General features: G+C 41.7%; 2 protein-coding genes across 4 annotated transcripts in view; one reads left to right on the top strand and one right to left on the bottom strand.

The window, feature by feature from the left end:
- Positions 1–7334: 7334 nt before the first annotated feature.
- CHCHD7 (coiled-coil-helix-coiled-coil-helix domain containing 7) lies at positions 7335–13307 on the bottom strand. 2 transcript variants are annotated; one of them, XM_070802558.1, is made up of 5 exons: positions 13178–13196; positions 12101–12195; positions 10038–10107; positions 8378–8476; positions 7335–7470 (listed from the first exon to the last, which is right to left on the bottom strand). In XM_070802558.1, exons 3-5 carry the CDS (start codon positions 10089–10091, stop codon positions 7366–7368), a joined length of 258 nt encoding a protein of 85 aa, XP_070658659.1. In that variant the 5' UTR covers positions 10092–10107; positions 12101–12195; positions 13178–13196; the 3' UTR covers positions 7335–7365. The 2 variants fall into 2 exon arrangements, with proteins under 2 accessions (XP_070658659.1, XP_019829552.1); XM_019973993.2 differs by lacking the exon at positions 12101–12195 and having other exon boundaries at positions 13178–13307.
- Positions 13308–13723: 416 nt separating this feature from the next.
- Positions 13724–26470, top strand: part of PLAG1 (PLAG1 zinc finger) — a 51934-nt gene continuing 39187 nt past the window's right edge. For both annotated transcript variants that reach the window (XM_019974074.2, XM_019974073.2), the window contains exon 1: positions 13724–13902. The gene's annotated coding sequence lies outside the window, so the exon portion shown is untranslated. The remainder of the gene's footprint in view (positions 13903–26470) is intronic.

Here is a 26470-nt window from a genome sequence, read left to right as displayed (position 1 = left end):
TAAGTATTAAATGATGAAATAACTAGTAACTGGGAACACTAGGCAGAGTCAGGAGCTGCGAAGAAAATGGAAAATGCTGTGAGGCCATGTCTATGCGGGGTGAGGAATGTGAGGGTCAGAGGCCCACAGCATCTGTGTGGATCACAGCTTATAGGGCCCAAGTTTTGCTTCTGTATCTGTGACCCAGGAAGACGCCTGGCTTCCCACGGGGTGGGCTGTGAGATTAATAGGACGTTTCTGGCACTGCCTTAAAAACTGCAAGGTGCCACACAAACAGAAGTGTCAGAACAGCCTCTGCTTCTGCAGTTTTGCACAAGATGTAATGGGGACAACCTAGGTCTACAGCTGGGCACAACATGACAGAACACGCATCTAGTTAGAGTGGGCCAGTGCTGCATGGGGAGCTCAGGCACTGGGAGGGTACAGATGGCACACGGTTACTTCTGGAACAGGGCAAGGACTGGTGTGACATAGAGCTGAGCCACCACGAGTCTGCTCCTCAACGGAGCAGAGGATGGCTTTGTAAAAGGAGCAGGAGAATGCTCCCAGCCGTGGGCAGGACCAGTCAGCTCGGTTTATGCAGCTCAGGCCCTAAGCACCGAGGCACAGTAAACTTCTGACTGATGTGGTAAATAGCTTGTTCTTATAATCTGCCCCCACCCCAAAATGAAGTTTACTTGTTCTTGCTTATCAGAGGTTTCGGGTATACATGAAGCAACTAGGATGGGGGCGTAGAGTGCAGAGTTGAAGCTCCAGTACTCCGACCACTCTGACTCACTGGAGAAGACCCTCATGCTGGGAAAGATGGAGGGCAGGAGGAGAAGGGGACAGCAGAGGCTGAGATGGTTGGATGGCATCACTAACTCGAAGGACGTGAATCTGAGCAAACACCAGGAAATGCTGAAGGACAGGGAAGACTGGCGTGCTGCAGTCCATGGTGTCAGAGTTGGACACGACTGAGTGACTGAACAGAGTGTGAGAAGAAATCTATAAGGACAACATTCTGGGCCAAATTATATAATAAAACTATAAAAGTAAAGGAGTAAATGAAACAAACAGTTTGACTTTTTGTAATCTTCTCCAGCAGAGATGTTTTTAGGGGGTCAAGTAAGAAGATTGTCGTAGTTTGTATCATAGTTTTCAGAGTAGACCAAGAATTAGCCAGGCTTTCACGGATTACCTATAAATCCACTATCTTTTTATCAATGCATTTGAAATATTAATAATACGTATTTGCATGCCACACACGAAACCTGCTGTGGGACAACCTACAGGAAGTTATGGCATTTTTTAAAGACGTATTCCCAGGGGCGAAAGGCTTTGAGTCAGTGGTTTGCTCAGGTTGTAATGGCAGCAAGTGGCAGAGCCTGAACTCAATCCTGGGAACCGACTCCAAATGCAGTGCCGTTTCACACCAAGTTTGGGTCTGGCTTCTGGGTATTACGTGGATTTCTGCTGTTGGAAGCTTTATTTTCACTGTGAACGACCTTTTTCCTCAGTGTTCACCACACTGGGCAGGTCACCCTCTCCTCCCCCACAATCCCCACCCCCCCACTCCCGTCTCAACACCCTGTACTTGCCCCTCCTTCACCCCACCCACCCTGAAGACAGGTAGAGCCCACCAATTCTCTTCTTTCTCCAGGACGACGATCAGGACTGGTAGAGAAGTCTGAGTTGGTATCAAGCTAATCTGTGGTCTCTAAACACAGTAATAAGGGGACTTCCCTGGTGGTCCAGTGGTTAAGAATCTACCTCCTAAAGTAGGGGGACCCAGGTTCAATCTCTGGTTGGGGAACTAGATCTCACATGCCACAACTTAAGATCCCACATGCTGCATGGTGTGGCCAAAATAAAATTTTGAGAAGAGAAAAAATAAACAGTGAGGAAACAGTGAATCTGAGCACACAGCCCAAGGGAATGTTTGTGAGTGGGGCTGGTCCTATAGGCCAGCAGGTTTGCAGAATGTAAGCCAGGAGGCCTCCTAGAAGCAAGCAGGTGTTCCGACGTGGATTTACATTTGGTTGTGTAACAGCTCCATCCAGGGCAGAGGCAGAGCCTGGTGGCCCTGAGAGAGTCACCTGCCTGGGGCCAGGGGGCAGCACCGGCCACCCTGCCATCTCAGGCATCAGGCACACTCGCTTCTGATGCAGGTGCCTGTCCATGAAAGCTGTTTCTGGGGTTATAACTGCAGACCAGAACCAGTTCACCTCATTCAATCTCCTTTTCAGAATAGAGCATTTCACACTTCTACAAAATACAAAACCAAAAAGGTGAAGTTAAAAAGTTGGTTCAGGTGGCACTGGTGGTAAAGAATCTCCCTGCCAATGCAGGAGATGCAAGGGACTTGGGTTTGATCCCTAGATCAGGAAGATCCCCTGGAGAAGGAAATGGCAACCCACTCCAGTATTCTTGTCTGAAAATTTCCATGGGCAGAGGAGCCTGGTAGGCTTCAGTCCATGGGGCTGCAAAGGGTCAGACACAACTGAGCATGCACAGGTGACTTTATTTTCCAGGTTCTACCACATCTGACTATGTGAACTCACAAAGCGAGAGCCACCATGGAGTTGGGGGGTGGGGAGGGAGATGGGCTCTGATGAGGTGGTACGGAGACTGCACAGCCAGCCAGGGGCTGAAGGTCAGGGGAGATCTGATTGCAGCCCAGGAGGCCGGGGCGCTCAGCTTGAAGGACTAGGTTGCTCAGGGAGCTGCGTGGGTGCAGGAGACCCCGTGTCTGGAAGGAGGCAGCCGTGTACCTGTCTGTCTCCCTCCCTGAAGACTAGGGCCCTTGAGGACAGAGCCTGGGTCTTGTGTGTCCAAAAACACACCCTCCCCACTCTGCTCTAGCCTGCACCCTTTACATGGCGCTGGATGGCCAGGACCGTGTAAACAAGAGGAGGGAATGTGGATGTTTATCCTAAGGTGACGGCAGGTCTCGGGAAATTCAAGGAGGTGGGTCGCTGGGTTTCTGTTTGGGGAAGGTTCTCTGGGCTACAGTACCAAGGAGGGCCTGAAGCGGACCAGGATTCCAGCGGGAGACAGTGTAGATGGTAGAAGGGATCCCGGACCATCTCCATAACCTCTGACTCAGCATCTCCACAATTACCCTTCTCAACACACAAGTCAAGTGTGTTGACTTGACCTTCTTTATCTCAGAACCCTGCAGAGCTTCCCTTTCTGTACAGAGTCAAGTTTAAGTCCTTGTAACAGCCTTCAAGGCCACACACAATGTGATCCTAAGCCACGTGTCCACAGCCCCTGCCACTGCCTTCATCTACTCTTTCAGCCAATAAGAGGATGTGTCTGTCAAGGCCACTTACCCTCTGGGAAGCTTGCTTCTGCCCCTCCCAGGAGCCCATCCTCCAGGGAGCATCTCAAAGTCTCCTGAGGCCAGTGGTGCCTTGCTCCTCCTGATGGTTACCCCAGCACTCTGCACACTGTCGGCACTTTGCTAAGGCTTGTGGAGTAGAATCAAACTGCAGTGCTTGCAGCCGGATTCATTTAATACTTACTGAGCAGCAGAAACCATAAGCAAAAAGACTGATTCATTTAATTACCTTAAAATATAAAATACTGCTCCGAAATGAAAATACAAAGTTAAAAGACAAACTGGGAAAAATACATAGAATACATATGATGAAGAGGTATTAAACTTACCAAACCAAGCATTCCCCAACTGGTTCACAGCAACAATCTTAAGAAGAAAAAAAAAGGGGGGCGGGGGGCAAGGGAAATAAATACACCCATTCCATTTTTCACTCATCAATGATAAGGATGGAAGTTTTAAAGTGCCCAGCGGGAATGAGGGCCTGAGGAACAAGGAAGGACTCGCAGGCTTTTCATCCAGGACTGTGAAGGTGTGCTTCCTGGGGGAAGGAGTAACAACAAAATTCACACTACTGAAAACTTCAGCCTAGAAATTACATTCTTAGAAATGCAGCATATAGATAAAGATAGAACAAGCAAAGCACCACAGCTGACATTATTTCTAAGAGGGAAGGAATCCATCTGTGGGAAATGGGTCCATGACCTAGTATCTCACAGGGAAAGACCTACAGTGGACCTGTAACCGGCCATGCAGAACTATTCCAAACTACACTTCTCAGCGGAAAAGGCCAAGCGCCTCCACTCACGCACTACCACGCTCCTTTTTTGCAAACCAAATATACAGCTACATCTGCTGTTTAGTCGCTAAGTTGTGTTCAACTCTTTTGCGACCCCACAGACTGTAGGCCTGCCAGGTTCCTCTGTCCATGGGACTTCCCAGGCAAGAATACTGGAGTGGGTTGCCATTTCCTTCTCCAGGGGATCTTCCTGACGCAGGGATCGAACCTGTTCCACTGAGTCACCTGGGAAGCACCGGATGTGCCTGTACTTGCATGCAAGACCTTGAAAACCCCTAACATTGGCTGCTTCTGGGCAGATTAATCTACACTGTATACCTGTTCGCATCGTTTGAATCAGCCGTGTTTTCCAATGTGTTCAATTTTAAAAGCCTGCTCTCCTGCTCTCTCCAATCACATACACAGCTGTTGATCATTTATTATATACTAGAAGCTTCCTAAGGAAGTGTTATGGACAGAGCTGCTTCTTGGAGTAGTTGACATTGCTATGTCCATTATAGTGGATGACACTGCTTCCATCCTTCAAGAGCTTCTGGATAACTACAAATATGCAGCTCTTAGAAGAAACGCACAAAGGCAATGGCACCCCACTCCAGTACTCTTGCCTGGAAAATCCCATGGATGGAGGAGCCTGGTGGGCTGCAGTCCATGGAGTTGCTAAGAGTCGGACACGACTGAGCAACTTCACTTTCACTTTCATGCATGGAGAAGGAAATGGCAACCCACTCCAGTGTTCTTGCCTGGAGAATCCCAGGGATGGCGAAGCCTGGTGGGCTGCCATCTATGGGGTCGCAGAGTCGGACACGACTGAAGCGACTTAGCAGCAGCAGAAGAAACACAGATGTTAACCTTTGGACTTTTTTGTAGACATGACACCAAAAGCTACAACCACCACCACAAAATGGACTACATCAAAATGAAAAGCTTCTGTGTTTCACAAGACACCATGAAGTGCAAACACAACATATTCAGAATGGAAGATAAAATTCAGAAACCATGTATTTTATCAGGGACATGTATCTAGTGTATGTAAAGGACTCTGGCAGTGATAAATATACAACCCAATTTAAAAATGGGCAAAGGATCTGAGCAAACATTTCTCCAAAGAAGATCTCTAAGTGGCCAATATGCATGTGAAAAGATGCTCAGCATCATCAGCCATCAGGGAAATTCAAATCAAAATCACAATGAGATACCAACTAGGATACCTCTAGGATGGCTGTCATCAAAGGCAGGTATTACAATAAATGTTAATGAGCATGTGAACAAATTGGAACTCATACACTGTAAAGGGGTGCTGCCACTCTGGAAAACATGTTGGCTCCTCAAAAGACTAAATGTACTCACCATATGACCCAGTATGGTCACACCAGTTCAACTGCTGGGCATATATCCAAAAAGATGCTGTCTATGCAAAAGCTTGTACACACAAGTTTCAAGAAGCAACACACCTCATAAAATAGCCAACACCACAAACAACCAAATACCTGTCAACTGATGAATGTATAAATAAAATGTGGTGTATTCACACAATGGAAGCTTTGTCAGCAACAAAAGCAACGAAGCACTGATCCAAGCAATGGGACTGAACCTTGAGAACATGATGGTGAGTGAAGGAAACCAGTCACCAAAGATCACAAGGTACATGATTCCATTTATGGAAATGTCCAGAGCAGGCAATTCTAGAGACAGAAAGTAGGTGAGTAGCTGCTGAGTGTTGGGGGTGTCAAGTGGAGACGAAGGGTGGTGTGTGTTAGGAGCAGGCCAAGAGTGCTACCGGCACAGGCTTGCTTTCTGGGGTGACGGCTCCTAAAGTCAGTTGTGGGGATGGATGACAACTTTGTCAGTATACTATTAATAACAACCACTGCATTGTACACTTTGAACAAATGGTTTACATGGTATACAGACTGCATGTTGATAAACCTGCTATTTAAAAATAAAAAGAGCTAGGCCAGGACAAATAAATGTGGATATTGGTATGTACATTTAAAAAGGTGACATTAAAATTCCACTTTTAAATAAGCCTAGAAGTACTGAAATGTTTCTTACACAATATTCATTGCTTGTCAGCTCCTATCTAAATCCATCATTTTTACAGCAATCAATACAAATCAAAGAATTTCTGAAACAGTTCTACCTTTTATTCAAATAGAATCACATTTGAAAATAAAGGTTGCATAGTTTAAAAACCTCTGACCTGGGTTTTGGACTAGGACCAACGAGCTGGACAGTTTGTGTCAGCAGCCGTCGTAATACTCCTGCACCAGGACCAGATGAAGAGAAGGGACACAAACTATCTGTTTTCACTTTCTATACACATGAAATTTGATCAAATAATGTGTCTTTTACAAAGCAATCCTGTAAATGAAAGACCCTGGATTTTAAAAGGCGTGGGTTTGAGAGCTGCTTTACAACCCCACCCCAGTCATGATACTGAATATTCTTTTATATCATAAAATGAAGCTCAGCTCCAGCCTCATCCTGTGTTGCCATCACCTGATGAACCCCAGCCCCTCCTGTCCATCTCCTCCTGCAGGTGAAACCCCACCTCTGAAAGCACCACCTTTTCTTTAGAAGGCTGTCCAGTAACCACAGACTTCAGTCTCAGAATCCTTTGACTAAGCCCATCATTAAGGAAACATAAAGAAAACCAGTTCTCTGTATGTCATTTAAAGACACCCGTGCCTCCCCAAGGCTTTTTAAACCAAGGTAAAGGAGTGAGATCAGGGCAGAGACCTTAGTAACATGCCTGAGACTGAGGCCCATCGGGTATCCACCCTGGACTTGCTGTCCAGTCTTCTCCCCATCACTCAGTCCCCACCTCCCCTCCAGGACAGTCCACACACTGCTCTCCACATGTGGCTCCAGCCCGCCCTCGTCGTGCTGTCACGCACATCACTTCTTCCTTGGAGACACTGCCTCCCTTTCACCCCCTTAATCCCTCCCTTGTTCGCATCTTTCTTCTTTCTCTCGAGACCCGGCAGAAAAGCTCAACTCTCCACTGAGCTGTTCCTAAGGCCCCCTTGCATTCAGCAAGTCTTCTGAAGTCGGGGACGTGGCAGAGCCGGGGTGGCCCGCTCTCATTGCGGCACTGACAGCAGAAGTGGAGGACACGGGGCTTTCCCTGAGGAATCCGAGATCTGTCTGGGTAAGGCCTGAAAAGTCTTATGAAGACGCAGTAACCACTTATTAAAAATATTTATCTGTTCCTAAGTTAAATAAATAATTTTAATGCAAACACTCAATAGGGCATCTTCCCCAATCCTCCCAAGATCTCGTCTCTCTCTGCTGCCGTGGGCATGGGCGGCTTCACTCCGTTTTGTCTTCTCTGGATCATGACAGAGTTCTGTGTGTATGTACAAAAAAGAAGAAACCAGAATCAGTCATATACTAAATGCCAATCAACTGCCAGTAATCGGGTATTGCGTCTTCTAAAAGGAAACATAAAAGAGCAGGTTAAAAAAAAAACAGAAAATAAATTCTAGGACTCCAGATAATGTTTTGAGATTATCATCCATTAAAAAGAAGTGATTATTCCCATGGTGGTGGTGGTAGTTTAGATGCCAAGTCCTGTCTGACTGCTTTGCAACCCCATGGATTGTAGCCCTCCAAGCTCCTCTGTCCATGGGATTTCCTAGGCAAGAATACTGGAGTGGGTTGTCATTTCCTTCTCTAGGGTATGTTCCTGACCCAGGGAAGCCCCATTATTCCCACAGGAATAATATGACCCCTGTTACTAGGATGGGGATACAGTGTTGAACTACCAGCCCAGGAGCACAGCCCACCAATTCAGAACAACTGCCCAAAGGAGCCAACAGGTGACCACAACAAGTGAGTGAGCAGAGGGAAAGGAAGCCATTGGAGCCGGTGCTCAGAGAAGCAGAAATTACAATATATATGAGAAAATGGGGACCATGGGCAGCAGTGGGGGAGGAGGCAGAAAAAGAAGTTGGATACGCGTGGTGACAGGGCAAGCCCGCCATTCCATCCACCTCTAGAAAACTAACATGATGGTGAGATACTGATCCACGTAGGAAGACCCACCTCAGTTGGAGCTGAATCCTCACACGTGGGAAGGGTTGAGGCACCCAACGAGAGTGCCCAAGGGTCCTGAGGGCACACGGGGGATGTGGTCAGAAAGATGGGCTTCCCACAGCCATCACTAAGGAAGGGTGGTGGGTTCTGACAAACCTCAGGCTTCAGACTCATGCATAACAGATGAGTTCTGACAGAGGTGACCAAGCCAAGCTTACCCAGAACTTCCGGCAGTTCTTGTACTTCAAGAAGTGAGAAGAACAGCTCTCCTTGTCATAGTTGTTTTCAGCCATGCATCTGGTAGACGCATCCGATTCCTTAAACATGTAAGACAGGCAGCATTTAGGAGGCAGAGTGGCATCTAAAAAACAAGGTACACACACTTCTGAAGCTGCATCCCCCAAGCAGATAACTGGAGATAGTTTCAAAACGGACTTAGCTTTCCAACTATCCCAGCATCCGTTATGCTCAAGGCCAACACCTGCCTCTTCATAGTTGGGGTCAGTTTTTTCTGTATCTGATTCACAGGAATTTGAGTCAAAGCACTGAATGAGATCAGTCAGTAACCATTTATCGAGGCGGCTAAGGCAACTTCGATGTGCTCAGTCATGACTGCAGGGAGCTTTCTGTGGGTCCAGGGTCCAGGGCTCAGCACTTTCACTCCCAGGGGCCTGGATTTAATCCCTGGTTGGGGAACTAAGACTGCACAGCAGGGCCAAAAGAAAAAAGAAATTCACTGCTGCACAGCAGAAGCCAAATGCCATCTCCTGACTCAGAGGGCAGCTCTCCACTCCTCCAAGTTCTCACCTGGACTTGAACATTTGATGTTAAGGTGGTTTCCAGACCCTAAGTAAATAGCTAATGACTGGTCTACAACAAGTAAATCAATGACATTCGTCTCAACGTATGTTTGGCTATCATTCACTCCATTACGCAAGTAAATACACTATTATGTCAGTAATTTTAATAGGTATTATTAATATCACTTCAAAACTGAAGTAAGCTACACAGGGCTACAAGTTCAAAGGAGGGTAGCTGCCATTTGGGAATTAAAGTTTAGCTGTCTGAACTGGAAGCAGACTGGATAACAAACTTCAGAGTAAAAGGCATGATTCTGAGAAGTCATCTGAAGGAAAACTTTAAATTAAGGGCAAGTAATTTGCTTCACAGATCTGAGAAACTTGGTTCATCTAAAGCAACTTAGGAAAGCTGCTGAAAACAGATTTCAAGTAGAGAACAAAGCCAATACTCCACGCCAAATATTTAACAAGTGTGTATATTTGGAAAATGCATATGAGTCAGGAAATACAATTTTCATAGCACCAGTCCGATGGCTGCCTTATTGAAGGATGACAATGCCACAAGAACTGCTAATTGTACCAAATAAATGCCAACAAAAGCTTATTATAACAACAAAACATTTTGTTTACATGATACCCTTGTGAAAACCTTCAGGCTTTAAATACTCTAATTCAGTTATCAGCCCTTCACTCTCAGCGAGGTGGTCTCAGGGACATGATGAAATCATTGTTATCAAAACAAATTTCAGTAACCATTTAAAAATACCTACTTTTTCCAACTTTGCAAGTTCGGACTCAAGAATTTCCTCAGTGTTGCACATGCTTGTCTAGGGTTAAGAGTGACAACTAAAATCTTGTATGCTCTACCAATTAGGGAAACTTAAAAGAGATGAGTCTTTGTCAGCTAAATGATGAATATCTAAAAATGCTCTGGTGAAATAAGGATACACAGGCCATGAATGTTTCTTGTATAGGAATAACTTTATTCAAGAATTGAAGAAAACTGATGCCCACAAAATCAGAAGATGCTTCTTTTTCCAACGTAATACTTGTGACAATTCAAAGCCAACCAGCTTACCGACAAGCAAGGGTTTACGTCAGGATCCCTCAGCCTCCGTGTCACCATGGGCATCCTAAGTGTCTTCTCCCTGCAGGCAGAGGTTGGGAAGGGGAACACGGGGGACGGGGGATGATGCAGGAGTCAGTTAAGCCTCATCAACTCCACAAGTACAGTACCTGAAAAGTTAACTCTGGCCTAAAGATTTTCTAGTGAGGAACTCACGTGCTCTCTGTATTTTCAGAATGAAGACTTGGATGTGATTCTCCTCTACACTGACTCATGCCTCAGCACAAACACCTTGTTTAAACTGTTTAAGTGCCTCTACTGAAATCTAACTACAATGTTCAGAGAAAAATACAGTTCTGCTAAAATTCAGTTTTAGTTTACTCCTATTTCTAAAGTGGTGAAGAATCCGCCTGCCAATGCAGTAGACGAGAGTTCTATCCCTGGGCTGGGAAGATCCCCTGGAGGTGGTACTGACAACCCACTCCAGTATTCTTGCCTGGAGAATTCCATGGACAGAGGAGCCTGGCAGATTATAGTCTATGAGGTCGCAGAGTCAGACTGACTTTCAGGGACTAAAAGACAACAATATCTATAGACTAAGCAATTAAATGTATTAACAAGACAAAAATACAGCATGCACTCTAATGATTACTTCCTTATTATACACTGATTAGCACACAAAATAAGGGTGGAATAATTTAGTACAACCCAACTTTAGCAAGTCAACTATAAAGTACCTGAATGTCTACTCTGTGGCCTGTCCTGTGTTGACCAATGTACCAAAAAAAAAAAACAAAAAAAACCACACACCAAAGTTATTGCTCAGTGGACATTTTGAAAAGTTTAAAAAAAAAGAAATCTGAAATTTAACTTCCCAAAAGCATCTTCTATTTAACTGATACTTCCAGGGATAAAGGAAGTGAGGGAACACCACTGCGGCACATTCATCTTCTGGCTAAAGCCCTATAGGCATACAGCTTGGAGGAGCCTTTATCAATTAAAGATGATCACAGTTCTTAAGAGCCAATTAGGGATTCCAAGTCAAATCATATACTCTTATAACAAGTACGTCACCCATACTCCCAGGACAAATGCCCTCTCTAATGAATCTAACTGAAATTGGTATGCCTGTTATCTTCAAAGACACCATCATAGAAATGAACTAAAAGAGAATTTTTTTTAAAAAACTCAATTACTTGTTAATTAAACGCAATTCTTTATTTCAACACGTTGGCATATTATCAACGAGCCACCCACAAATATTTTTAAATGCTCTGCGCTAACTTTATGGAACTTACTCCTGAATCCTGCTCTAGCTTAACTGTCTTTTACCTAAAGATCAAAGAAGACAGCAAATAATGTAGGATTACCTACCTGAAACACCAATGAATAAAAAACTGAGTCAGTTATAACTAGACAGAGCTCTGAACTTTTGCACAAAGTGGTTTCTACTTTCCCTCCCCAAGATGGGACCATCAAAAAATATGAGCCATGTTAAAAGAAATAAAAGTACATTCAGGAAAAACAATCAGACTCCCATAAGCTCCTGAAAAGTGGAGGTATTCTAGGATCATGAGTCAACTAGTTCCCTTTCTCTTTTACAAGCTCAGTATGTCCAAGCTAAAGGGGATAAACTTTGCAAAGAAGGATAGAAAAAAGTCTAATCATTCCGGGTCCTTTCAGTAAGCAATCCTTCTATTTTATGATCTTCATTGTATTGTACAATACATGAGTACACCTAGCTAACAGAAATCTCTTGACAGGAAGAAAATTTCAAGATGCTGTTCAACTGTACCTAGAAGCTTCTTCCTCTCCCGCACAGAGGCCACAAAATGAACTCACGGTTTTCTTGTCTGCATGTGTCCTGTGTTCTGAGCACAGAGCTCTGCTCCACTGTTCACACTCCTTGGATGTAATCTCAACAATGATCTGACGCAGACTGAACTAAGGTTGCCCCCCTTCCGTGAAAGTGTTCTACTTTTTATCACCATCGTCGGTTAGAAATTCTTTAAAAACCACACCACCTAGGTAACATCACATATACTGAATCAAGTTTGCTGTAGGAGTATATTCACCTTTCCTTTCCTTTCCCTTCCGGGTTCTAAATACCAGTCAATCTAAGTTTGGATTTCCGACTGTCACCTGCTCTGCACGAATCCACATGTAATAACTGGAAATGAAGAGGAAATGTCAGTTTACAGTGAGGACCCGAGCTGAAAGCGGGTGTTCCGCTAGGGAGGCCTTATCTACTTGCTCTCCAAAGGTAACAAACAAACGTGCCTAAGCTCTGTCCGCAGAGGATAGTGGGAGAGAAACCAACGATTTGAGGGAGGGGGCGCAAAAAAGCACAGCACGTTTGAGGAAGAGCGCTCAACTCTTTTTGCAAAGGGCAAAATGCTTTAAAAAGTATTTCTCGACTTTCCATCCAGTGGTTCCACGTCCCCACTCGGAGCAGCTTTGCAAGCTCCTGACCCGTCCAAGGCCCCCTGCCGCCGCCACCGCCCGCGCTCCAGGCTATCCGAGCCCAGGCAGGGCTGCGGGCCTCCCCACCGCAGGAGCAGCCGTCGGGAATCCGCAACGCGTCCCGCGAGGCATTCGAGCCTTCAACATATGTCTAGGAGCAAGCGGCGGATCAGGAAGTCGGGGTGGCCTTGCGGAGGGGGCGGGGAAGGCGAGAGGAGATCCCGGAGCGAGGCGAGCCCTAGGCCCGCGGCCTCCCGACAGCTGCCCGTCCAACCTCGTGAGCGGTGGGCGCAGGTGAACACACCTTGCTCTCACTTTCGACGGCACCCAAGAAGGCAGGGGGCGAAGAAAACGCAGGGAACTGGGGGCACGGGCAGGGGGTTGGGAGGGCGATTACGCTCCAAAGGCTGAGAAGTAAGGGTGAAGGAAGGGCTGGGGGTGCCCAGGCAGGGGGCACCTCCCTCACCCCCGGCCCGAGGAGACCCGCGTTGCCACGAGGAAGCGCAACGGCAAGAGGCCCGCGCTTAGGCGAGGCCTGGTGGAGGCGGCTTCACGCCGGAGACGCGACTGCGGGTCCCGCGGCGGCCGGGACGCGCCAGTCTCTTCCCGCAGCTCTGCAGCCGCGGCGGAGGGCAAGGCGGAGGGGCGGGGGGGGGGGAGTGGGGGGGGGGGGCGGGGAAACCACTCACCTCGGGCGGCCGCTCCGCCAGCGTCCAGGCCGTCTCCAGCTCCAAACACGTCAATGGCTCACGCAGCTGGGCCTTAAGTAGCGCGCATCCCAACGTGCTGCCCCCGCTCCGCGGCGGCCGCCGACCCAATGAGCGCGCCCCGCCGCCTGACTGACAGCCGAACGGGGCCCGGCTCGGTGGGGGCGGGCGGGCCTCGCCCCGCCCCCAGACGGCGGGAGGAGGGCCGAGACGAGAGGAGTGGGCGGGGCGGTGCTCGCGACCCCGCCTCCGCCCCCGCCCCGCCGCGCCCCCCGCGCCGCGGCCCGCCTCTTAACACTTCGGCTTGACGGGCGGCGCGGCGGGCCAATCGGAGCGCGAGGCTGCGGCGGCGGTGGCACCCAGTGGCCGGCCCCGGGGAGGAGCGCGCGGGGAAGGGCGGGGAGGGCGGGCGCAGCGGCGGGCGGGGGCAGGGGGCGGGCCGGCGGGAGGCGGGGGCGGTGGCCGAGCGGGCCGGGGGAGGCGGCGGTGGGCGCGACGTCGGCGGCGGCGGCGGCGGCGGCGGCGGCAGCTGCAAGTTGGGCTGCAGGGGCAGCGCATACACTACAATGGCTGCTGGAAAGAGGCGTAAGGAAACAATTTCCAGGCCCGCCGCGTCCAGCCCGAAATATGAGAAAAAAATTATTAGAAATTCCGCGGGCGGTGTAAAGGCGGCGGACGGGCCGGAGGGAGGATGTTAAAGCCCCGCGGTGAGTTCTCCCGGGGTCCGGGGCGGCGGAGAGGCGTTTAGCGGGAGAAATATCAGGGTTATTTAAATTATGGGACTCGCTGAGGGGGCAGAGGAGCCGCGGCGGCGAAAGGAGGAGGAAAAAGTTTGTGCTGCTCTCAGCCCCTGCTCAGGACCCCAGAGAGAAAAATAATAATAAAAAATAAAATAAAAATAATCGGGCGGGGGTGCGGGGACTCCCGAAGTCGCTTCTGACAGGGCAGGGGGCGATGCGGCTGGAGACCCGAAGGTGAGGTCGGTGGGAAAAAAAAAAACCCCTTTATTCAGGGTCTGGAAAGTTTGAAAAGTTTTCCTCCTCCTCCGCCTCCTCTCTGGTGCTGCGAATATTGTGACAGCGGCAGCGGCAGCAGCGAGAGCGGAAGACATTAGAGACCCGAAAAATAAGGGAAAAATTAATATAAATTCGGTTTTGAGAGTAAACTCTCCGCATTTTCTACCAAAACATCCCGGGGGAAGGTGGGTCCCCAAAGGGCCTGGCGGAAACCCGCAGTCGGCAATATTTGGGGGGCACTTGGAGTGACTTGGGGGGAACTTTGCCCCTTTTTTCAAAAGAGGTTTTTCTTTTTTGGAGAAATGCATTTGTTTTCGCCCTTTCCTCAGGTGGGCGAGTCGGGGTCGGGGTGCGGGGTCTGCGAGGAGGTGTGAGCCCCGGGTGTGTGGCTGCGGGGGGGGAGGGGGGTGCTAAATGAAAGCAGGAGATCTGCACAGACCAGGGACAGCTTGTTGTCAGTATCATAAACAACCAAAATGGAGGGAGAACTCAGGCATATAACCAAATAAAAATTTTTTAAAAATCGCAAAAAAATCCCAAAAAATCCGGGATGCTCCCCCTTTTCTCGCTCAAGGTAAAAGGATGAACCGCCTTTCCCCTGAAGTCCATTTTGACTTTGCAGGGACCAAGGAGTTAATATTTATTTATTTTTTCAAAACTTTCGAAGGGCAAAAGCCTTTTATAACTCAACCGACAATGAGAAAACGTGAAAATCCGATGCTCGAGAAGGAGGGGGAGGGGGGGGGAGGTGGTAGTGCAGAAACTGCTAAACTTATTGGTAATGTGGGCTGATCTGACATAAGATAAACACTATATTTGCTATTTTATAACTCTGTTTTAATGATCGTTGCGGGTTTTTTTTTCTCCCCCCCCGGTGGAAAAAAAAAAGTGATGCCATTTTCTTAATAGAGTTAATATGTGTGATTGGAAGAATAAACCCTTTCGGCTTTGAATTGCATTTTCGTCGCATTTATGCTTCAGGTTTTGTTGGTGGCTCCCTCCTTTCTTTAAACTAGGCTCTACAGAGGAGGGGTAGAGAGGTGGTGGTGCACACAGAGGCTGGTGTGCAAGACTGGAGCACCTTTTGGGGTGGGGTGCGGAGTTACTGAGCTACTCGCCTCCTGACACGTTTGCTTCACCTGCTCATCCTCAGGATAGAATGTCCAGCCGAGGTTTTCTGGTTTTATGTATAGAAAAGGATGGTGCCTCTTGCATCACAGTGAAGTTAATGGGAAAGTGCTGCTGATGTTGGTTTCCACGTGGGATGTGGGACAGAGCAGGGCATTTTAAAGGGACAGCTTCTCTTTTCTTATGATTTTTCATCACCTACACAGAAGCCCTGCGTGAGGACCAGCAGCAGAGGTGCTGGGAGGGTGTGGTGATGGAAGAGCCTCCTCTTTCCATGACTCAAACGCACCCACCTTTAGCAGTGATGGAGGGAAAGGAGGGCTAAAGCATGCTCAACAGAAGATGGATATTGTGTAGATCAGTTTGTTTCCAAGCTGTTCTTTTGTGTAACAAGCCCTCCCAGGAACTTTGCATGTTACATTGCTGTGCTCTGGAAGCTGATTTTGGAAGGAATTGTGGAAAAATGAAAATAGTTTAAGGTGTGTGGTGTAATGGTATAGCATTATTGAACAGTTATGAATTCTGTGCAGTGAGATCAAAGAGCTGTGTATGCCCATAACATGATTTTACAGCCATTTTGTAAAAGCTGTAAAATACCTAATATTCAATTTGGCTTAAGGTACACTGAGGACTTCTGGTTGAAAACTGCAGACAGAGTGGTGGAGATTCTTTTACTCTGTAAGCAGTAGGCATTTCTTTAAGGGAAAAAAAAAAAGCACATACACCAACACCATGGAAAAGTTTACACATACCCATTTTAAAGCCCCATCCTATACATGTGCAGTAACTCTGTGCCTCTGAAATGAAAAGGTTTTAAAGTCCTGTGACCTACCGGTTTGCATCTTTTAAGTTGAATTTATTTGTGTTATTTAACAGGAAATGTTTACTGATCATAAACTACTGTTGACTCTGATGGCTTAGATTTTCACAATATTTTCAAAATTGAAAATATGTAAGTTGTGTGCTGTACTCTGTTGGACATTAAGGTTCACCTTGAATAGAATTTACTTATGTTCCGTTTTCCACAGGTATATGAAGTTTCTGGAATAGATGCCTATTTTCCTTTGTTTTTATGATTTATAGAAATGGATTAATATAAGGACTGGATTTTTAGACTTCTTATATAGAATATTTTTTCTGGCCATACTGTACAAATTATTATTTTGAAGTCTGGTGTACGTTAACCTGTGTTCACATCTGAACTCTTACCTGCACCTTTCTGTAAAGACCTCCATAGTAGCAGTTACATCAGTGTAGTGTGGTTTCTGATTTTGGAAGCAATTGCAACTTTCTAAGAACTCATTAAAAAAATTAATCCCATGAACCACTGTTAAATCAAAATTGATTAGAAAGTGATTAAACTGTCAGTGGAGAAGGGAAACTCCCCCCCCCCAAATAATCTTCGCAGAGATTTCATGGTGCCATTAATACTTATAAAACCTTTGAAATTTATCTTACATGTTCATTGTAGTTTGGCTGGAGGAAGTTACATTGACTATAAGTAGTCAAATTCAGTATGGATTTAAAATAAGTGAGACTTTTAGATCTTGAATAGTTGCCACTTTGACAAACCCGTTACTAACATCAATAAATTCAGTTTCTGTAAATGTGAAGGAGAAGTATTTCTTCCAGTTACATGTGACCATGGAGTTATTCAGTTTGCTTGGACACTTCACATTATGATTAATTTATTGTCATCCTAAATAAAAGTGCTGGTATTGTGATTTTTTTTTTTCTATATCACAAAAGGTGGTATGAAACCTTCTTCATGTTTGGGTTTTACACACCTGGCTACTTGTCTGAATCAGAAAATACACTCAGAGCACACAAGTATAAAACCTGTAATTCCTTGGAGAGTCTTACTTAGCTGGGACATAGCATAATTACTCATTTGAATTGATTGTACTGAGCTTTTGTAATGCCTAAGAAATACTACCTATTGAACATCCTTTTCCTGAAGCTTCTGTTAAATTGTACCAATTAACAGAAATAAGTTAAGGCTGTTGTATACTCATAATCTTTATTTCAGGTAGAATTAGAGAAGCCTCATAGCTGGAGATGCTTATTTGAAATTTATATGTCTAATTTTGCTATTGGACATTCTATAAGGAATTTAGCTGCTGTGGAAGATGATTTATAAATATGGGCTAATTCTGATAAAATTCAACATCTGCATATTTATTACAATCTAAATATTTTAATAAACAGACATCTTATAGCTAAATAAATTAGTGAATATGTTTTTATCAGTATATTTTCAAAGTTGTAAGTGTACTCTTGGTGTTTTAAAATCATCCAAAGGTGTTCTTTTTTTTCCTTTGTTTTTAATATAATACTGGTTGTCACTATATACATTTTGGTTTGGTATTCTGGAAATTTTCCTTTCTAAGGATTAAATTGTTATTTGCTGAATGAAATATAATGCTGCTGTCTTTGAGATTTGAAAAGCTTGAGAACTAAAACGTGTATCTATAGCTGTCTTTGAAGATTTGTTTTGATAATCATTTGCCCCTTGAGCTGTGTAATCAAAATATTGGTTCCTTCCAGGAATGTTTTAATGTTTTTTATTTAGAATCTTGTTCTTTGGAAAATTAATGTCTGAAAAGTTACCTGTTACACATATATACACACAGACACACACCCAAGAAAAAAGTTTTACTGAGTAACTTTACTTACACAATCTGGAATACTTGTTCTTTTTGATGTGTTTCCAAATGTATAGGAAATAAATAGAAATTTTCCTCTTTATATTGATAACATCTTAGATTCTTTAGATAAGTTATTTGAGTAAAGGAAGAGTTTCAGAAGAAGGCAAGAACAACTGAATGTGTTCAACAAAGTCCAGGATAGTGAATGTGTTCAAGGTAAAAAGGCTAACAGTTGTCCCTTGAGCCATTTTTTAACTGTTTTAAAAACCTGATGAACACCTTATCTGAAACATCAAATACTTTGAAAATATATCAGACACTGCAGAGGAGCAAAAATTGACCCTTAATTTCTTTAATTGTAACAGGAATTAATGTAGGCAGCATATTTAACCAATTAGTAAGTGTTTAGGTAGCCTTGGAAAAGTATTTACAAATAAGTTAAATGTGAGGGCAGGGTACAGTGAATTGATGAACTGAAAGTTAACTATGATTTTAGAATTCATGCAGGGGAAGTCTTTTCCATTTTATAATAAGACCACTTGGAGGTAACTAATTTTTACTTTTGTGTGTATTTCAGTACCTAATTTTTTTCTTTTTTTGAAAAAGCCTGAACCTGACATCTACTGTGTTACATTTCTTTTATAACAGGGCAACTTTTATATCTCATTAGCAAATTTAATTTGAGAAATTAAATGCACAATTTTACATTGTAACATTTTCTGGAAGTGTTGATGTGTAGTTATTAACATTTGGAGTTGTGAGAAATACTCATGTATGAAAGCCTAGTAGCCGTTATTGCAGGGGCATAATTTGATTTTTAGTTTTGAGTCGCTTGGCCTAGTGCCCAGTAGCTTACATTCTACCCTGGGTGTCCACCTGTCTCTGCCTCCTCCCTCCAGGGTGGTATTGACAAGGATATGGTGATGAGGAACTACCAAGGGTGCTTTGGTATTTTTGCTTTATGATTTTGTGTGTGCACTGGTGTGTGTTGTTCAAGTGTTAAGGTTTTTGTTCTTTTTTTTTTAAATGCTTATCAGAGAACAAAATCCCAGTTTTAGAAAACAATATCTCATTTTTAAAAAGTGAAGTGGCGTGATACTGCATTAAAATTGTTGGTATTGAAAAGTCCCTGGATGTCTTGTAAACAGAGTTACTGCAGGGACATGGCATTAAAACTAACCACAGTGTGTGGGGGGAATTTGAGATGGCAACCCAAGAAATGGGTATGCCTATGTAGAAGGAATGAATTTAGGCAGTTGTATCCTAGGTTAATAGGAGGAGCAATTTGCTTGAAGTGTTTCCCTGTGTTTTTTTTAAGTGAAAACTTTTTCCTAATCTAAATACATAGAAAACCTAGAAATATGAATGTGTTAGAAAGTAAAAATGTTCTTTTAGATGTTTTTTTTTTCTTAAAAAAAAATTGTAAGGAAAAGTGTATTATAAGAACCTAAGTGTCCAAATTTAATGGGGAAATGTCCAAAATTAATGGGGAAAGAACTAGGTATATGAGAATATCAGATGTAATCGTGGTAAATTTAAAATTTTGACTTCTGTGAATACAGAATAACTAACTATAAAGCAAATAATAGTAAATTTACTCCCCCAAAATGAGAGTGATAACTGGGGAAATCTGTAAGAGAGTATTTTTAATACAAACTGCTGGTTTATGGTAACCTTTTAAAAATAGATTCCTCCCCAATTTTTCCTCCATATCTTTAGACTTGTAGTAAACTAAATTAAACTCTAAGAATAATGTGTAGAGATTATTTGGAATACTCTATTTTTAAATAAGGAAAAATGATTTTTTGTTATTTTTTTAAAAGAGTAAAGATTATTTCAAATGTGTACCTAAGTGAAGTGTTCTGAAAAATTTTAGAAACTGTTGAAAATTATTTTCTTAATTCTTCATCAGAAACTTTAAAACTTCCCATTAAGTTAATGAAATAAAATTTAAAACCTTGGTTTAAGAACAGTGTACTTTGTGGACTTTTTTTTAGGACAATTTAAGTCATTTCTTCCAGACTCAGTAACATTTTAAAAGCTTTTCACAAGGTAAAGATAAGAACACTCACAAACTTTTTGACTTCTGAAGTGTTTTTAGGGGTAAGCTGACAGTTAAAGAAATTTTCTTCCCCATTTATTAATTAGCAATTGATTTTCTGAAGGAGAATCTAGATCTATTACAGTATTGTGTTCAAGAGTGGAATTTTCTTTTAATATTAGAAAATATTTTGAGGGTAAAGGAGGCATCGTTTCTTCAAGGGTCTCAGCAGACTGTGGTTATCTGTTATTGCAGAGCCTTGAGCCCTACCTTTTTTTGAGAATCAGAGACTCATTTTAGGCTTTCAGATATTAAATATTTGAGTTATTGTGTCAAACCAATGTTGGAATTGCACATTGTTTATTGATTATTTATGGTATCCTATCTTTTATTTCTGAATATGGAAATGTTAATTGTCAGATGAAATGCTACAACTACAAGGCTGCCATCTGATTTTTTGAAAAATTTTATCTTTTAAATCAATAGTTTGACATTAGAGCCTTGAGTTTTGAGATATATTTTTGGAGACTGTTCAGCTAGAAGTCGGAGAATGAGGAATTTAGTCCCTTTGACTAATAGGCAGAATTAGAAAAATGTTTTAATCAGTTTTTTTCTACTTGAAGATATTTTAGTAAAAAGTTGACTGAATTGTTCTTAATCAGAAGAATTTTAAGAAATTGAACCTGAAAGTTTGAGGTAGTTCAAATGTGCAGGTTCAAAATGGCATCAGTTGAATTTTAGACTAGTAGATTTTCTCAATAACTTGATTTTATTTCCTTGTATTGCCTTAATGCTGGAATTACATAGAGCCCACATCAGTTTTCATCATATTCTAAAACAGTTACACTAATAGGTCTTATTTTTATCAACTTTAGACAATGAAATGAAAATACTATTTTATATAAGGGTACATTACCTTTTTAAAACTATTATGTGCATTTCCTAAATTTAATTTCTTTAACTGTTCCATTCCAAGGAAGAGAAACTAGCTCCTTTACTTTAAAACTAAATTTGCTCTAAATTTGCAGTTTATGGGAGAGTTGTCACTTTATATGTTTAGATAAGATCTATTATAACCTTAAATGTAAATGTTAATATGATTATCATATCTGATTATAAACTATATCTCAAACATGAATTTGCTCCCCTTCTTCTAAAATTGTTTTCTGAATAAAACTGAGAAAATATTTTTCATGTGTTTTTCTCATTTGTTATTGTCTAAAGTAATTTAATTGGGTAAGTTTTCAATGTCAATTATATTCCTCTTCTAATATTAATAGAATTTTGCCTAAAATTACTATTCAAATACACAGTGTCTCAGCAGTAAAATAGAACTAGATATATAATAAAAAGTTAATTATACTATGAGTGGTAGAAGCAGTCTTAGTAGTTCTTATTTGGAATAGTTTAAAATGGCTCAAACAAACTGCCCATGGGTATAAGGCATACCTCTAACAGCAGTTAGTGATATTTTATAGTTTTCTTTTTCTGCTTCATAAAGTTTGAGCATTCTCAGAGCTACTGTCATGCAATAAATAACTGATTTAACTATGCCCTGTGTAGAGTACACATATCAGGTTTAGCTTTTAATATAAGTTGCTTTAGCTTTCTTATAAGAAAACTGAATAAGACAGGTATCCCTTAGTTATAATTTGGTGGACATCACATCTTAAAAGATATTACAGGTAAAATATATTATCATAATCACTTACCCAAATCAAAATGAAAATAAACTATCAAGTAATTGTTTTAATTAGACATAGAATGATGGTTTTAAATATTTAACTAGATAATTTGATGTACTGCTGAAATATAGGGAATTTTAATTGAAAGTTGTTATTGTACCCGAATCTGTTTCTGTATGCCTCAAAAGTTTGTGAGTAAAAGTGAACACATGTGAAAGTCTGGTAGTTTACAGACGTTCCTAAACATCTATCCTTTGATAGTAATGAAAATGTATTTTTTAAATATGTGGGCAAAATTATTTCAATAATTATAACATTCAATTATTATACTTATTTTTCAAAGAAAGGTGGAGATGAATGGTTTAGTGTTGCTTATATCTCTTATCAGTTGCATATTCATTGCATTTGAAATTTTACTCATTAAAGCATTTGATACTTTAGGGATATTTTAGGCTTTTTTATTTTTTTTTATTAGTATAACAGTGTTTTCCTTAAAACCCCTTTTTTTTTGGACATTATAATCTATTTAAGATAGTTATTTTAAAACTTTAGCTGCTTCTATTTAATAAGAATTTCTGTTCCCTAGATCATGTTATTCTTAAAAGAAGTTCCTATCATGAAATACTCTTAATCATAGCTAAAAGGTTATCTTTTTAAATATATGCTAGAAACTTTTCTTCTTTCTGGAGTTAGGCTTTATCGCTATGAACTTACCTCTCAGAACTGCTTTTGCTGCATCCCATCAATTTTGGTATGTTCCATTTTCATTTTCATTTATCTCAAGGGTTTTTGTTTTTTAATTTCTCTTTGGATGTCTTCTTTGACCCTGTGGTTGTTCAGTAGCATTTTGTTTTATCTCCACATGTTTGGAAGTTTTCTGGTTTTCTTCATGTAATTGTCTGCTAGTTTCATACCTTTGTGGTTCAGGAAAGATACTTGATGTGATTTCAGTTCTCTTAAATTTATTGGGACTTGTTTTGTGACCTAACATATGGTCTGTCTTGGAAAAATGCTTCATGTGCACTTGAGAAGAATGTGTATTCTGTTGCTTTTGGGTAGAATGTTCTGCAAATATGCATTAAGTGTACCTGATCTAATGTGTCATTTAAGGCTGATATTTCCTTATTTTCTTTCTGGATTATCTAACCATTGGTGTAAGTTGGGTTTTAAAGTTCTGTTCTATTATTGTATTGCTGTGTATTTCTCCCTGTGTTTGCCTTATATATTTAGGGGCTCCTATGTTGGGTACATGAATATTCATAGATGTTATATCTTCATGTTCAAAGAAACAACCTAACTTTTAGAGATATTTTAGGAACTAGAAAAAGAGCTCAAGGAACTAGAAAAAGAAAGGAAGGGAACATGAAAGATTAGAGAAAAAAATGAAATAGAGACTAAAAAGATCATAGAAAAAATCAGTGAAGCTGGTTCTTTGAAAAGGTAAATAAATTGACAACCTTAAGCTAGACTCATCCCTCCAAAAAAGAGGACTAAAATAAAATAAGAAATGAAAGAGATAGTACACCTAATACCACAAAAATACAAAGCATCCTAAGAGACAGCTATGAGCAGCTACACACTGACAAATTTGCAACCTAAAAATGGACAAATTTCTAGAAACATAGCAACCTACCAAGACCGAATCATGACAAAATAGAAGATCGGAACAAATGAGTTACTGGTAAGGAGATTGAATCAGTAATCAAGACTTCCCAACAATCAAAAGTCTGGGATCAACCAGATGCCTTCACTGGTGAATGCTACCAAACATTAAAGACTTACAGGCATGCCTCATCTTGTTGCGCTCTATAGGTATTGTGTTTCTCACAAATTAAAGGTTTGTGACAATCCTGAATCAGGCAAGTCTGTTGTTGCCATTTTTTCCAACAGCATTGTGTTCACTTCCGTGTCACATTTTGGTAGTTCTCAGAATATTTCAAACTTTTTCATCATTACTGTATTTGTTATGGTGATCTGTCATCAATGATCTTTGATGTTACTATTGCAAAAAAAATTACAACTCATTGAAGGCTTAGATAATGATCAGTATTGTTTAGCAATAAAGTATTTTTTAATTACATTGTTTTTTAAGACATTCTGTTGCACACTTAATAGACTACAGGATAGTGTGAACGTAAATTTTATATGTACTGGGAAAACAAAAAAAAATCATATGACTTGCTTTTTGCAATATTTGCTATATTGCAGTGGTCTGGAACCAATCCTGCAATATCTTTGAGGTATGCTTGCAATTTCAATCCTTCTCAAACTCTTCCAAAAAATAGAAGAGGAGGGAACTCTTCCAAACTTATTTTACAAGGCCAGCATTACCCTGATACCAGAACCAGACAGGATGCCGCAAGTAAAGAACCTCATAGGCCAGTATCTTTGATGAATGGGCTTCCCAGGTGGCTCAGCGGTAAAGAATCCACCTACCGATGTGGGAGACTCAGGAGACATGTGTTTGATCCCTGGGTTGGGAAGATCCCCTGGAGTAGGAAACAGCAACCCACTCCAGTATTCTTGCCTGGAAAATTCCATGGAGAGAGGAGCCTGGTGGGCTACAGTACATGGGGTCACAAAAGAGTCAGACACAACTGAGCAACTGAATAAGCAGGCATGCCTCTTTCATGAACATAGATGCAAAAATGCTCAAAAAAGCATTAGCCAACCGAATTCAATAATACATTAAAAGGACTGTACACCATGATTAAATGGTATTTATTCCAGGGATGCAAGGATGGTTCAACATCCACAAATCAGTGTGATATGTCACGTTAACAGATTGAAGGATAAAAATTATATGATCATTTCAATAGATATAGAATAGGCATTTAACAAGATTTAATATTTATGATAAAAAGAAAACTTTCAACAAATCAAGTAAAGAGGGAATGTACCTGAACATAGTTATGACCGTATGGGGAAGCTCAGAGCTAACATCATACTCAGTGGTGAGAACCTTTTCTCACTCAAAGGTGAGAACCTTTTCCTTGATAGTCAGGAGGAAAGAGGGATACCTACTTTGACCACTTTTATTCAACACAGAATTGGAAGTCCTGGCCAGCCCAGTTAGGCAACAAAAAGAAATAGAAGACATCCAAACGGGAAAGGAAGAAATGAAATTGTCACTATTTGCAGATGGCATGATACTTTATATAGAAAACCCTAAAGACTCCCCTGACCCCCCCCCCCAAAAAAAACACCTGTTAGAACTAGTAAATGAATTCAGTAAAGTTGCAAGATACAAAATCAATATAAAAAAATCTATACGTTACATTTCTATATGTTAATAATAAACTATCCAAAAGAGAAATTAAGGAAACCATCCCACTTAAAATTGTTGAAGACCGTATTCTGAAAATTGTTAAGACATTCATGAAAGAAATTAAAGAAGTCACAAATAAATTGAAAGATATCCTGTGCTCATGGATTAGAAGAGTTAACGTTGTTTAAATGTCCATATTTCCCAAAGCAATCTACAGATTCATTGCAATCACTATCAAAATTCCAAAGGCATTTCTCAGAGAAAGAGAACAAACAATCTTAAAATTTATATGAAACCATAAAAGACTTGGAGTACCCAAAGGAATCTTGTGAAAGAAAACCAAGCTGGAGGCTTCACACTTCCTTAGTTTCAAACTATACAAAGCTATAGTAAGAGAATAGTATGGTATCAGAATAAAAACAAACACACAGATCAATGGGCCAGAATAGAGAACTCAGAAATAAACCTACGCATTTTCGGTCAATTAATGCATGACAAGGGAGCCAAGAGTATACAGTGGGGAAAGGACAGTCTCTTCAATAATTCATGTTGAGAAAACTGGAAGCCATATGCAAGAGAATGGAACTAGACCACAATCTTAAACTATACACAAAAGTTAACTCAAAATGGATTAAAGACTTGAACATAAGACCTGAAAACATAAAACTCCTAGAAGCAAACATAGGCAATAAGCTCCTTGACACATGTCTTGGCAATAATTATTTTTAATCTGACACCAAAAGCAAAAGCAATAAAGGCAAAAATCGAAAAGTGACATTACATCAAACTAAAACTTTCTCCGTGGCAAAGGAAATCATCAACAAAATTAACAGACAACCTACTGAATGGGAGAAAATATTTGCACATCATATATCTGATTAGGGACTAATATTCAAAGTATATAAGGAAGTCATATAACTCAAGAGCAAAGAAAAAAAAATCCAATTAAAAATGGACAGATCTGAGTAAACATTTTTCCCAAGAAAACATGCAGATGGCAAACAGGTTCATGAAAAGACACTCAACATAATTAATCGTTAGGGAAATGCAAATCAAAACCACAGTGAGATAATACCTCACAGCTGTTAGGATGGCTGTTTAAAAAAAAAAAAGCTAGAAATAACAAGTGTTGGTGAGGATATGGAGAAAAGGGAACCCTTGTGAACTGTTGGTGGTGTAAACTGGTGCAGCCGCTATAGAAAAAACAGTATAGAGTTTCCTCAAAATATTAAAAATAGAAATATTGTATGATCCAACAATTCTACTTCTGGGTATTTATCCAAAGAAAACAAAAACAGTGACTTGAAAAGGTATATGGATCCCCATGTTCATTGCAGCATTATTTGTGATTGGCAGGATATGGAAACAATTTAAATGTCCATCAGTGAATGAAGGGATAAGGAAGATGTGGCATACATGTGCATGCGTGAGATATATATTAATTCATCCATAAAAGAGAATGAAATCTTGCCATTGATGACAAAATGGA

The sequence above is a fragment of the Bos indicus genome, chromosome 14 (assembly GCF_029378745.1).
Source record: "Bos indicus isolate NIAB-ARS_2022 breed Sahiwal x Tharparkar chromosome 14, NIAB-ARS_B.indTharparkar_mat_pri_1.0, whole genome shotgun sequence".
NCBI lineage: Eukaryota > Metazoa > Chordata > Mammalia > Artiodactyla > Bovidae > Bos > Bos indicus.
The sequence above is the reverse complement of the archived record's forward strand: the minus strand, read 5'-3'. Positions and strand labels throughout refer to the sequence as shown.

Bases quoted from the DNA above. Each gene is read 5' to 3' on its own strand.
- CHCHD7 (XM_019973993.2), bottom strand. From the start codon at position 10,091: ATGCCCATGGTGACACGGAGGCTGAGGGATCCTGACGTAAACCCTTGC. The intron at 8,477-10,037 runs GTAAGCTGGTTG...TACATGTTTAAG, and splicing joins ACGTAAACCCTTGCTTGTCG to GAATCGGATGCGTCTACCAG. The intron at 7,471-8,377 runs GTAAGCTTGGCT...ACATACACACAG, and splicing joins AGAACTGCCGGAAGTTCTGG to AACTCTGTCATGATCCAGAG.